At 39.7% G+C, this 14,579-nt stretch overlaps 1 protein-coding gene across 8 annotated transcripts in view; it reads right to left on the bottom strand.

Annotated features, from left to right (window-relative positions):
* Positions 1–1,889: 1,889 nt before the first annotated feature.
* The window catches only part of SYT14 (synaptotagmin 14), a 201,744-nt gene continuing 189,054 nt past the window's right edge, over positions 1,890–14,579 (bottom strand). For 5 of the 8 annotated variants that reach the window (XM_075595718.1, XM_075595722.1, XM_075595719.1 and 2 more), the window contains 3 exons: positions 13,685–13,874; positions 5,968–6,024; positions 1,890–3,799 (listed from right to left, as the gene is read on the bottom strand). In XM_075595718.1, coding sequence (XP_075451833.1) covers positions 3,486–3,799; positions 5,968–6,024; positions 13,685–13,874 — 561 coding nt within the window. In that variant the 3' untranslated portion in view covers positions 1,890–3,485. The remainder of the gene's footprint in view (positions 3,800–5,967; positions 6,025–13,684; positions 13,875–14,579) is intronic. The other 3 variants (XM_075595723.1, XM_075595724.1, XM_075595717.1) reach the window with 1 other exon arrangement.

Genomic DNA, 14,579 nt, shown 5'->3' on the forward strand with positions numbered 1-14,579 from the left:
ACGACGGTCATTTGGCCGGGGTGAAACGACCCAAATGCCCCATTCCATCACTGCACTGTATAACACTTTCATGTACCAACCTCAATGAGATCCTATATGTACTTGTACTGTATGTACTCTTACCCTCTGTATAACTCCAATCATGTCAACTTAGATTATAAACTGCTCCAGCCAGGGATTCCCTTCTATTATTATTTGATTTTACATCTGATGTTCTGTTCACAACGTTGACGCTATATACATGTAAAGTAATACTAATTATACAAAATAGCAAACAGTCAAGCATTTGCTATACGGTATTTGATGTTTTTTTTTTTCTTGTGCCGCCATCCACAGTGAATGCATGTTTAATGCTTTTAATTAACATCAGTTGTAATGTTTGACATGAAAGATCTGTGTCATAATAATGGTATTCATTAAAGGATGCAGTACATTAACCAAAGATATACCAACGATAAAAAAACATTATGGAATAATTGCAACTGGTTTGTATTATGTCAGAACAATACTACACACATCATTTATCCTACACAGCACTCGTTGTTCCTATACTTCTTGATCTTGTGCAAATAATGAATTTGTGTTTTTTTCCCCCCTTTTTGCATTTCTGCTTAAATAAATGTAATGTATATGAAATGCGCAACATTAAATTTAAAATGCGGGAAGAGGAAAATGGGGAACTGATTCTTAACAGTAAATGAAATGCAACGGCTATTATACAAAAGGCACACAAGGACACAAAGGAGGACATGTATCAAGTGTCGAAAACCGGGGCATTGCTCCAAAACAAGTGCAAATTGGGCTAACGTCCCTCTGTGTCACCAAGTCAATGTATAAAGGAGTTTCGTTTCAATTTCACTCCATGTGTGCCACTAGGGACCTTATTCTAGATTATCTGCAGTAGCAATTTGGTCTGATTTCGGTTAACCCCCTATTGAAGTCTTTAGGGATGTTCGGGCAAAAACATAATGAACAGCTACTTTGGACAATATAGAATCACCCCTCAGTGTTTTGGGGTGATGTTAAAGAAGGAGGTAGGTGGAGGAAGCGAGTCAGCACAATATTATAATGAGGTGTATAAAGCCTTATAATAAGATGAGGAAAAGCCAGCATCTTGTTACATATCCCCCTGAAGACTGCTGTTGGTAATTTTTGGAATGCAAATGTCTTAAACCCATTGAGAAATAAGGCAATTGTGCTGTGTCTTTAACATTTCTTAAAACCACACGTTAAAGATGAATACAATCATATGTGACAATCATGATGTTATAAATTTAGAACTGCTCAGGGACAAGAGATAAACAGGAGGCTTATCGTCCTCATATTACTGTATCTGTTGCTTTACGTTGCAGTTCCCAAGCAACTGAGACTGTAACCTAAAACTGTCTTCATAGGAGTCACAGGATGGCTCTCTGATCTCCTGTGCATACAGTATGCAACATCCAAACACATGCTGTTCTGTGTGTGACTTTCACATGTCCAGGAAATTGGACATTGTTATTTTTTTGAAGACTGTTTTAGAAGCTTCCAGTATTGGAAGAAATGCGTCCAGCAGAATGCCACACAATTCTGCCATTAAGGGAGCAACTCTGATGCAGTATTTCATTGTGACGGAGCATTCTTGCATTTTTTAGTTTAAAGAACAATCACTGACCCTTTTTATGTTTTTGTTTTGTGTAAATGAGACCAGTCAGAGATCCAGGTTCAAGCCGGATTAACAACAGGAAAAAAAAACCTGGCCTGTTTGCGGCCCTCAAGGACTGGAGTTGTGCAGGCCTGCAACTACATCTAATCAGTGCAAGGGCAATGTAAGCCGCAAAAGACCACTCTTGGCCTGCACCTACAAGGATGACTTTTGTTCAACTGCTTCAATTCATGGCAGAATAATGTTATAGAAAAAAAAAAAACAGTTTGTCATCCGTGTGATACACCTACAGTATTCAACATATCTATTCACCAGAAAAAGCATCCGCCAGGTCTCTCATTGCCATGCAGAAATTGTAAAGCATCCATGTGTAAATCACACATAGATCACAAATTCTTCCTTCACACTTCAACACTGAATCACACCCACTGCCAGCACCCTCCGCTGTAAAGACATACAGTAGCACAGGCGTCGCACAAGATACTGTGACCAGATGACTCAATGCTTTGCCCATGTGGACTTGTAAAGCTCCTCTGAGTCACCATCCGCATGTCTTTGCTGGTGACGATCTAACATTTGTCTTCGTTCTTTTTCTACCAGGAGTTATAGGGCTTTCATTTGAAAAAAACTGCAGAAATAAAAGCTAATATACAAACATATAGACCAGGTGTATACTGTAAGCTTGCCTGCTGTATTTAATGTATTCTGGTGTTCTAATTATTTAATTGCCGCTCTCTGATGGTGCATCGGAAAGCTATGAACCCATGGAGGTTTTCTCGCGTTTTTAAGCGCTTATACTATTTTGCTCGTTTTTTGATGAGCACAACGGTCACCAGATTAGTTTAGTGGTCGTATTTTGTGGTCAGGTGATTGCACCTACAAACGTTTTGTGCGTACAGTATGTGCTGCAGGTGAGGTATGTTTCTCACCCATCATAATGCTACCACGTTTTAATAGTAAATGATCTTTAATTTAAGGTACGGTGCATTAGATGTTTCTTGCACCAAACAGCATTTGATAACAAAATATTTCTCCGTTTTCTCTTAAGAGATTTCTGTGCAGATTATAGTTAGAAAAGATGGGACAGAATTTCCTTTGAATAAAACATATTTGCAGAATACAACTTTCCCCAGTAAGTCAGTCTCTCTCCTTGGAGAAACAGTGCAATGAACTGCTCCCCCTATGGTACCATAATAGCTACTCAGCGACACAAATATATTTTTACTCCCATTTTGCAGGCTACATTGTAATCTTTAACAGTGTTGCTGCCACATTATGCAAAATTCTCAGTTGAGCCTGTATTACACCTACCCTCATTGAAATAATTCTTAGTCATTTAGGGAATGTAACTAAATTAACCCTTTAGTGCTCAGGGGGACAGCAAAACATTGCTCTCCACCCCCATACAGGCACTGCACACATTTAATAATATAAGTAAACGTGTGTATGCATGTGTGTGTTTGTAAACATATGTATGACATTCTTCTAAGGCTCTTGTTGCTTCAAGAATATCTTTATCAAGGGGGAGTTAAATGGTGAGACTGGCGTGTAAAATAGTCCAATAACACAACATCAAAAAGCACCCTAAGGAAGTGGAGGACTAATAACTAGAATTACAGTGTGATGTGGCCCACGTATCATTTCCCAGCTATGCTCAGATGCACGAAAATATATACTGTGGAAAGAAACATCTTCTCCGCTGGCGTATCCCGCGCCTTCCTTAGCGTGGCAAACCTATTACCTTGGAGGACGGGTCTCTTGCAGGTGGCTAAATTAGATCTAGTCCTTTCACAGCACAGATGATTTCTCTCGAGTCACAATAGGCCCCTTCTGATGGGAATTAAGATTCCAGCAGCGTATGCCATCTACATACTTGCTGTCCTTTTGACTCCTTCATTTCAGTCCAATGATTAAGCTCTTCATCGCCTGAGCTGTTCAGACCTAGGGATATCCAGCCTATCATTTCCTTGCGCTTCATGCTGCGTTTATTATAGACAGACAATATGAGAGTCACGTCGGAGAGCTGGAACAGTGCGACTTGGAAAATGAAGGTTTCCTTGTACAGGGGATTTGGTTGCCCTCGGCGGATGGAGGTCTTACATTTTGACATTTCCTGCCCCATCGAATTCAGCAGAGTTAATTTGACATACGTATCTACAAAATGAATAACACGATTTAGAATAAGATCAGGCATACTGTTAGCACGTCACTAGGAAGTTAATGCAGTGATATAGAAGGATATGGTGTATACCAGTGTCCCCCGAATCTGTTACAATCCATTCAGGTCTCACAATAGTACGCTTTAAAAATATTGACAATAAATATTTTCTACGAAACATAAACTCTTAGTTTTTTGTGCATGTTTTGTTCTAAAGATTGGAGTTGCACTAACGGTATACCTCATAATCCTCCTGCATTCTTCATCTTTGCACTAAGCCAAATAATACAGCATTACTAACACTGAGCAAGCTTCCTCTAGCCACAACACTTGAAGCATACCACTACATTTTGGAGAAGAAGAAGAAGAAGACATATATATGAGAGGGAATGAGAACAATTGATGGAGAGGAGCAAAGGAACAATGAGTGCAATGATGACATCAAAACAGCTGAGAATGAAATACCAAATATGGCAATCAGAGAGGAAATCTCTGCGTGGATGCGGTTTCTCACCACAGATCTCTGTTTAAAGACATACAGTCTGCAGCCAAACGTCACAAGAATGCCTGCAGACTGACGTTTTAATACATGTGTATCCTGCTTGAGCTCCTCTTTCAGGGTGCAGATGCAGTACTTAGCTTCCATGTACAGCCAGGGAAAGTGTAACAATTTGGATGCAGTTGAAGATCTGTGTCATCTCTGTTGCAATCGTCAAAAATTGGTTTGAAAAATAATACTAAGAAGAGCAAAAGTATGACAGCATATCATGGCATTAAGTCACTTGCCACTCTTTAAGTAGAAGCAACATTTAGCCATGCTTGATAATGCACTGGTGCCGCCGTTAAAGTAGCATTGGAAGTTTCAATATACGTAGTTACCGTGATGGGTCGGACTTACTAGTCGTCTGTGTTAATCGTGCTCTGGCCAGATGAACCAAGCATATTGCACCATGCAAAACGGCTAGTTTTATCAAAGTTACAGAACAGTGTCAGACTGCAACTCATCAACCTGTTCACTGCCAAAGCAGCAGCAGCAGCAGCGCCTTGCAATGAAATTATCCTTTTTGTCAAGATCAGAAGCAGAAAACCAATTGATGGTTTCAACTTGAATTGAGGCAAGAATTTTCCTAAACATCAATCTGGCCTGGCTGTATTATAAGTAAGCAATCCTTACCACAGAACTGGCGTATGATAGTGAGGTACAATTAACTCTTACACCTTGCTTTAAGCTTTCTTTAACTTTCCCATGTCCCATGTATGAATTCATTTGCTATTGCTTGTGTTAATAAAAAAAAAAAGAATACTTGGCAGTTTGAATGGAAGTATCTGAAAAAGCCACAGTCTGAAATTGTTTAATGCAAGACTGTCCCGTGAAAAAGTGGATGCCTGAGTCACTTTTTGTTTAGCTGAAGAGCATTGAGGGTACGTATCAAGTTTTACAAATGAGGATTAAAACCGCCAATAGTATATATTTTAATTCTGTTCCATTTATTAATGAACTCTGGATCAAGGTTAAATGTTTTTGTGATCAAAGGATATACTTGTAGTTGTTTTTAAAATGTTTTCCTGCAACCATTCATTGAGCGGTTGTCAACTATGTTCTACAGTAGGTTGTACATATAATTCTTACTTCCTTTAAATATCCCAGGTCTATTAATAGGGGGACTTAACATATGAACTAAATGCATGAACACATTCCTAGTTCTCTTTGCATCACCTTTAACACAATTTAAATCACCCATTTCTTGAATCCCTTGTCTACTTTGCATCAAGGCACTTTGTCTACTTGAAGGCACACTGATTAAATTTGATGAGGATGCTAATTACTGAAATAGTAAATTCCTAATATGATACACTGCATTGCACAATTTCAAAGCTGTGTACTTGATACATGGCCTCCCATGTGTACATGTCTATAAGCAATGTCTAATTAATTAAATGATTGATATGTCACCATCGATGTGAGCTTTGAAAAGATTCTGTGGTCTGAATACCATCATCCACTCACAGAGATCAGTTCCACTAATAGTCCTATTTGGTGGACCACAGGTAATAGAAATACGGATTGGAAAACAAAAAGACAATATGGTGGACAGCTTTACTGCTGGCAAGTTTTCCTCGGCATGAAGAAGACAACATCCAAGTTAGCCTCTACAGAACTCACCTCGAATTATATAAACCTGTCCACCTATAAAGTGTTTTAGACAACAGAACAGTCCGTCTGACAACAGAGGGTGGGAAGCAGAAAAAGAAATAATGACAATAGTTGTGTGAGAGAGGGTTAAAGGTTAGAGACTAACCCCTTCAGCACTGAAGGGTCCTGGAATACAATGCATTTGTAGGCCCCCTCGGCGCTCAATGGGTTAAAAGGAAACACACTTTTTCACTTGAAGTGGTAAAATGGAACTAGGAAGACTATTTTTGCGAGAGGATTCAAAGGGAAGAGTTGTTGGTAAAGTTTGATGAAATGAGGCCCTTTGGTAAGGCTGATAACATTAAGATGTTACGCTGAACATGTGACAAATATAACAGTAATATCATTTTCAACAAAGTAGTAACCAATAATACGTTCATCATGCATTTAGCACACAAAAGCACAGAGCTTGTATGGTAGGAAGCCTGTCACGTTTTACAAGACACCCGGGACAATATTTACCAAGCGCTGCTAAGCCAGAAGATACTTTACGGCACTGTAAAACATTCAAGTGAATCGTAAGGCGTGTTATGCCGTAGCAATGCGCAGTAAATATAGCCTATGATGTTTAATCTCTTTGCTGTCAGAGAGATCAGCAAAGCGTGGCTTTGTTATGTGTTACAGATTGTGTTTCAACACATTGATTGAAGCAGAAGATACCATACATGGCCAATTTAGTAGCAGATTATATAGCACTGTATTATAGTACAGCAATCATCCATGTCCGGAAGCACAATATTAGGCTGCCAGGTATGCCAGCTGGTATGGTTCATCAGAAAAATGTATAGAACCAAGCTTCACCCAAAGAAAATATAGGTGAACTGACTTTATTCAATAAGGTCTGAATACTTTGACTTTGTCAATCGTGGTGCAATTGGTTACATTGGACCAAACAGAGTAATGCAGAAGTTAGTTAAGTTAGTGCAGTTCAGTGGCGTAGCTAGACAGTCGCGGGCGCACACGCAACAAAAAAATCCAGGGCTCCATTAATATTTATACTGACTGCAATTTTTTCTCCCTCCCCCCCCCATCCTCTATCTCGTCATCCCTCCTCAATTCTCAAAAACACAAAATATACAACATATACATGCACATAATGCATGAAACACACATATGCATTACAAATACACACACATAAACAAACACACAGACACACTTACCAACACAGACACACACACACATTCTAACACAGACACACACGCAAACTTACCAACACAGACACACACACCTACCAACACAGACACACACACACACACACCTATTAACACAGACACACTTACCAACACAGACACACACACACACACACACACCTGCCAACAGACACACACTTACCAACACAGACACACACACTTACCAACACAGACACACTTATCAACAGACACACGGAACCAGGAGATGTAGAGAGGAGCAGCTATGGAGAGCTCTGCAGCGCCACCTGCTGCCCAGAAGTGGCTAAGCAGCCCTGTTCTCCTCCTCCCTCCTCCAGCTGCTCTGTGATCAGCTCCGCAGTCCGCAACCGGCATCCTCCGCTCTCCTCCTACCCGCCCAAGCCTGTCTCCATCTGAAGAGAGACAGATGGGCTGCCAACAGGGGGGGGAGAGCGGGCCCCCCAAGAGCGCGGGACCCCGGGCTTTGCCCGGGCTATAGCTACGCCCCTGGTGCAGTTAATGTTTAATTGAACACAATCTAAGCTCCAAAATCTAAAGGTGTCCATGTATTAATGTCAATAGAATCTGGCATACAAGGAGGGAAAATACCTTCCTTGGCACCAGTTTTGCTTCAAAAATTGCCTTGAGCCACAAAACCCAAATCTTCAATCAAATAATAATCAAGTCACACAAATATTGTTGAAAATGCTTATCCAGAGCAAACTGGTTTCAAAGTCAAGTTATATTGAAAATAATAATAATAATTTGATTAGAAGTCAGACAGCCTTCTACCATGGGGTTCTGTGCATTTGTAGATCCTAATGTGGACTTAATACAAACCCTGTTATGAATTGCTGCCTTTTATGGATACTGTAGTCTAGTAGTAACTTTGTGATTGTGTGGTTTGCATACATGTACAGTATCTTATTCTCTACAAATGCCAAGTAGGGCATTTATTTATACTGTATGCTCAGATAAAATGGTTCAGCATAGTACAAATTAAACTCAAAGGACAGTATGAATTATTTCTTCACCTGATGACATCAGGCGCTCATTGTCCCATTAGAACAACTGCTAATCCCAGGGGCATCCAGGACAGGAAAACCGCAAGCTGCTTAAGCTTTCCTTTCGCAATACATATTGAAAATGAAAAACTTGTCCAAGCACATCAGCAAGCCTCTTAAAATACAAAATGCATTCAGGCCATGTTAAAAAGGAATAATAGAAAAAAAGTGGGGTTACATACAGTACAAAACTCCAATGCAAAGACCCCCTTGCGCGTTTCGCAATGCCATGTTGCTTCGTCAGTGGAGGCGTGGCTATACAGATCAACACTGCTCTCTTAACTACACTCAGAAATACCGTAATCCTAGTATATAACAAGTGACTTTTGTAATAACACAACAAATTGTGGCAAAAAGACCCCACAATGTGCATATACAAACTGCAACTAAAATAATTACATTATAAAGACTTGTCCCTATTTCTATATATAATGCTTACAATATGCCAACACTTCATATGTATACACAATGAGTTAATAGCTGCTAAAAGCATCTAAAATATATCACAATAATTGCTGACATTTTATTTATACAATGGAAATAAAAATGGTTTTAAAATCAAATTGACTGTTCATTCCTAATGGAGCCTGGGATTTGAAATGGAAAATCCAGTGTGACTCCTTTCTTAATAATGTATGTATGTATATATATTCCGAGTCGTGAGGAGCGCAGGTATCTATGAAAAAAAAATAGAAGAACGCACAATAGTGTAAAATGTGGTTTGTGACAGTTTCCGGACTCAGTCTCTGAACCGTTGAATGAAATCGCTGTGAAGGACGCCGACCCAGTGCTGCCTCCGCTTGTGCTTACCACCCGGGTACTCAACCTGGAAGTGCGGGAGCCGACTCCAGGGCCGCAGAGAGCGCTGCGGAGGGGAGCGGGGAAAGTGCTATCGATCCCAGGCTGCCGTGCTCTGTTATGTTCAATGCTTTTCATTTTCTGACACCATGCGAGTGTATCACTTTTATTCATTTTATTGATACATGTATTGTACCAGTTACCCCATTCTAAGACTGCAGAGGGTACCGGGCCACACCCCGTTGCCACAGATTTAGGATATGCCTAAAAGAATGGGGAATATGTGAATACCCCCTGCAGATTCAAAGACCGAGTCCGGAAACTGTCACAAACTTATTTGCACTATTGTGTGTTCTCCTATTTTTTCATATATACCTATGCTATATTTAAATAGCACCATCCAGGTACATAGCGCTTTACAATACACGTGACATATTATAACCCAATGGGAATAAGCGATAAACAATAGGAAAAGGAGTCCCGACCCAAAGAGCTTACAATCTAAGTGGTAAGTGGGGAGAACTTACAGACAGTAGGAGGGTGTTCTGGTAAGCGTGTCTGCAAGGGGCCAAGGTCAGTGCACCTGAGATGTATAAGATCAGCCAGCGGAGCAACCCATACCCAATATGTCGTGAGAATATTACCTACTCTTATGTTTTAAACAATCTTCTCTATTCCAATCATTTTAAACTTCCGTGGAACACCGGCATGATAATCCACAAAGTGTTTGTACAATGGGTAATAGTCGTTTTTTTCTGTTATAGACCGAAAATGTTCCAATAATCCCAGCTTCAAATATACGTATTGTGCCCACAATTGCATGTCAATAAATAGATAATATTCCTTGACATGCCATTCATTATTTTGCTGTATTTGGAAACCTTGTCCTGTGGCAGTACTATAATAAGCTTTAGCCTTACTTTGTCCTTTACAGGCTTTGCAATTCTTGGGAGGACTTACATTAGGTCAACCTTTCTAAGAATAGGATCAAAATTTAAAACTGACCAATTTGTTACTATTGCATTTTTAACATATTTTGATCCTAATACATAATCCATAACACATTTTAAACCATGATCTTGTTTATGGTCTTTCTTAGATTTATTTTTTAATTTAGTAAACCTATTCCATTTACCTACTCTGGAAAATAATTTGACACAGGCATTTGTCAGAGTCAAAATATGTTAAAAATGCTGAAGTTAAACATTGGTCAGTTTGTAATATGAAGAAAAAGTCCTCCTTGGCGCTTGGATCCTGGTCAATATTGCTGTTATTCTCCAATGGATATATAGGAAAAGACAACAACAGTACAGATGCTTCAAAAAAAGTGTACAGAACTTCCACTTCCGCATTCGTCTTCCTCAGACGTCAGCGCGTGGTCACGTTCGCTCCAAGGTCCGCCTGGTTGCACGCCTGTATACTGCAGCTAGGACGAGGGCTTCTCTCCGAGCTCCTCTCTATTTGCAGGCTGAAGGTTCAATGTAGACAGCTAATGTCTCCGATCGGGTTCACTTCCGCATATGCGCACTAGGCCCTAGTGAACCCGATCAAAGAAGTTAGCTGTATACATTGAACCTTGAGCCTGCAAAGAGAGAGGAGCTCGGAGAGAATCCCTCGTCCTAGCTGCAGTATACAGGAGGTGTGTTGAGTGACACGCAACCAGGTGGCCCTTGGAGCGAACGTGACCACGCGCTAATGTCTGAGGAAGACGAATGCGGAAGTGGACACCATTAACCGTACACGAGGAACGCCAGGAAAAAACTTCCAAGCAGGACGGACGAATCAGGACTTCAGACCGAGGGTACCTGTCCTCTAAAGATCAGAGGAAAAGGGTCTGGTGACGGCCTAAAGGTTCACACCGCTTGATTTTAATAGAGAATCCGTGAATGAAATGCCAATTGTTTTTTATGTGATTTTTTAGTAAAGTTTAAAAACGATATTGTACTATGGCTATTTTCAATGTCTTTTTTCCATGTGATGTATGAGGCATGAAATGTCATCTACTATAACATATGTAGAAGAATTTTTGAGCTAAGTTTTCTACCATCTACTGTTTTTCCATTTTTGGATCCAGGGTGTTTATCCACATGTAATTAAGAGTTTACTTGCCCACTGAGTATTTTTATATAATACAAAGAGTTTAGTGGTCTTTGGGGATCACGTGAAGAAATATTCTCACAATTAGTTCTATGGCATACTGAATTAACGTATCACCAAGACCACATCTTTATATATATCCAATTAGATATTATTCCATCTCTAAGGGGTGCACTTTATGGTGCTTAGAGGACATAGTTCTGTACACTTTTTTGAAGCATCTGTATTGTTGTTGTCTTTTCCTATATATCCATCGGAGATTAACAGCAATATTGACCAGGATCCAAGTGCCAAGAAGGACCTTTTCTTCATATTTCAAACAAGAAGGTTTTTTGAACAAATCTTCAGGTCTTCTGGGCTGCAGAACACTGGACATTTGGTATTGTATCATTGTGATTGTGTGCATTACAGTGAGAAGGTCTTTTGAGCGCTAAAGTTGTGTTTACATCATAATTGGTCAGTTTGTGTATAGAAACCCGACCGTATGTAATTTTTTTTAATCACTTAGCATGTTACAAGACACATGGTTGGAGACTTTCAAATGTTTATTTTTTCAGTTGCAGCATTGCAAAGCTTGTAACGGCCAAACTAAGGCTGGAATCATACTGCGTGCGATGGCGCTTGCAGGCGCCAATCACAAATTGAAGGATCACTTCGAGGCCACTCCTAGTGCGCACGCACACATGACGGAGCGCGATGGCGCTATCGTGTTTGAAAAGACAAAAAAATTGTCTTTTCAAGCGGCGGCCGCATCATGGCAGCATCATGTGAGCGGTTCAGCGAATCACGGCAAACCATCTCCGTGACGTCATAGCCACGACCCCCTCCCCCCCATCGCCGCCAGCACTATGAGCAGGGATCGCTTGTGCTACAGCCGCGCAGCATGGTAAGAGCTTCCACTCTCGCAAGCAAGCAGAGAGTATGAGCTCTGCCTAAGGCTAAAGCTTGTTATAGTACTACCACAGAACAAGGTTCCCAGTTACAACAACAAATCAGTGGCATGCCAAGGAATATTATCTATTTATTCACATGCAATTGTGGCACAATACATGAGTCATACAATTAGAAATTTGAAGCTGTGATTTTTGGAACATTTTCGGTCTACTGTATACCAAAAAAAACGACCATTACCCATTGTACAAACACTTTGTGAATTATCATGCTGGTTTTCCACAGACTGTTAAAATGATTGGAACATAGAAAATTGGTAAAAAAATAAGAGTAGCCAGTATTCTGACTACATTATTAAGAAGGGAGGCATTCTGGATTTTCGATTTAAAATTAGGAATGAACAGCCAATTTGATTTAAAACTATGTTATTACCATTGTATAAATAAAATGCCAGCAATTATTGTGATATATTTGAGATGCTTTTAGCAGTTATTAACTCATTGTGTATACATATGAAATGTTAGCATATTGTAATCATTATATATAGAAAAAGGGACAAGTCTTTATAATGTCATTATTTGAGTTGTATTTTGTATATGCACAGTGTCATCTATTTTTGTCACAATAGGTAGTGTTATTACAGGAGTCACTTGTCTTCTAGGATTACGGTATCTCTGAGTGTAGTTAAGAGAGCAGTGTTGACCTGTATAGCCACGCCTCCACTGACCAAACAACATGGCATTGCGAAACGCGCAAGGAGATCTTTGCATTGGAGTTGTGCACTGTATGTAGCCCCACTTTTTTCTATTATTATGCAATTTTAACATGGACTAAATATATTTTGTATTTTAAGAAGACAGCTGATGTACTTGGACCAGTTTTTCATTTTCAATATTCATTACACAACATCAATTCCCAGAGCAAGAAATCCTAATGTTTTATTACTTAATGCCTGTGCGGTCTATTGTTGAATTAAAAGTATCTTTCAACTTCTTTATATTCTCTAACACATATATTTTGGCAGAACAATACGACAGCATTTATAAACAACATGTATTATTTCATTTAATAATATCATCTGATGCCTATCATGAATTTTACAGTAGTTTTAGAAATAATCAAATGAGCACTACTGACCCTGCCATTTTTGATAGAAAAGAATCGTTTTTGAGGCAGTGGGTTATAGTAAACATAAAATTCAGTTTTTTGCATATGGTTATTGTTTGTTTGTTTTACAAACGGGTGTTTATTTTTCTAAACACATTCTTTAACTGTAAAAAAAAAAAATCCTACAGCTGTGTCGTCGCCCTTTTCAGTGTGTTGTCAACACCCGCGATCAGAGTGCCCCCTTTCATATACTATATTTGTACGCAGAGAAAATATTGCGTCAGCGATTACCTTTTCTGTTTTGGCTGATGTTTTGTTAAGTCTAATCAAGGTCGGCCCCTGCTCTTTATTGACTAAGCTCATTCTGCATCTTTACTACAAACCTTAGAAAATCCTTACGTACACCTGACTACTCCTTCTTGTATGGTCCTATGCAGCAGCTCCTAACATCTGCCTGGTACTGGCAGATCCTCATGTTAAATTCTTTACATTTCACAACGTGCCCATCTGAATTAGACAGGCTCTATTCCTTGGAGTGCTTATTGTCATTAAGTAAAAGAAAACACAAAGATTGCCACTCACTGGGCGGTCTGTTGGATGACAGGTTTTTGAAGTGGCTGCCTTTGATCACTTCTGCTGACAGTCGTCCAGTGGTGGCATTATAAAGAAGGCCGATGAGGATTTCAGGAGTGGAGCCGTGGACCAGTGATTGACAGGAGGAGGTGCTCTCCGTGCAAGACATTTCCGACATGCTCATTTGGGAATCGCAGCCCTGGAAGCACAAATAAAGCTTTTTTGCAATTACAGTACTTCACAAAAATAAACACTGGGTAGTGTACAATATGCACAGGAACGTGGGAAAAAATAATTAGCCCTCATGTCAAAAGAACATATAATTTTGCACCTCTCAATACAGCCACATCTATGTCGTGGAGCTATAAAAGACAGCAACGTACAGGTACTCTCGACAAAAATAAAACATTACTGATACGAAGGCTTCTTGTAGTTGCAGTGGTCTCTGAGAACAGTGGATTTCTTGTGGGTTGGGATATAAAATCATTCAGCTGTCTTCACATTCAAAAAAAAGGTAAAGATAACATGTTCCCCCAACATCCCTAACTTTGCATGTTATTTCACAGTATGGCTACTGCCGGGGTTTTTTGGCCCCGATATATTACAATATACACAGTACCTAGTATTACAGCAAAGGCCTTTTTAGTGCATTGATACAATGAAAGTTTCAAGTACTGTAACTTACCAAAAATGCACTAAACCCTGTGAGAAATCCGTGTTAAGAATAAGATATCTGCTAAACTAGGGGTTCCCAAGGTTTTGTCCATCACCAACAACTCCAATATATAAATATGTATTCATAATACAGAACGTACAGGACGTTGCTCTTAAAAGCTTCTCATCTCACTTCAGTAACCTGCAGACAGGTAGAAGACACTATGGGCCATGATACTCCAAAAGGCAC

Source organism: Ascaphus truei, chromosome 4 (genome assembly GCF_040206685.1).
Source record: "Ascaphus truei isolate aAscTru1 chromosome 4, aAscTru1.hap1, whole genome shotgun sequence".
Taxonomy (NCBI): domain Eukaryota; kingdom Metazoa; phylum Chordata; class Amphibia; order Anura; family Ascaphidae; genus Ascaphus; species Ascaphus truei.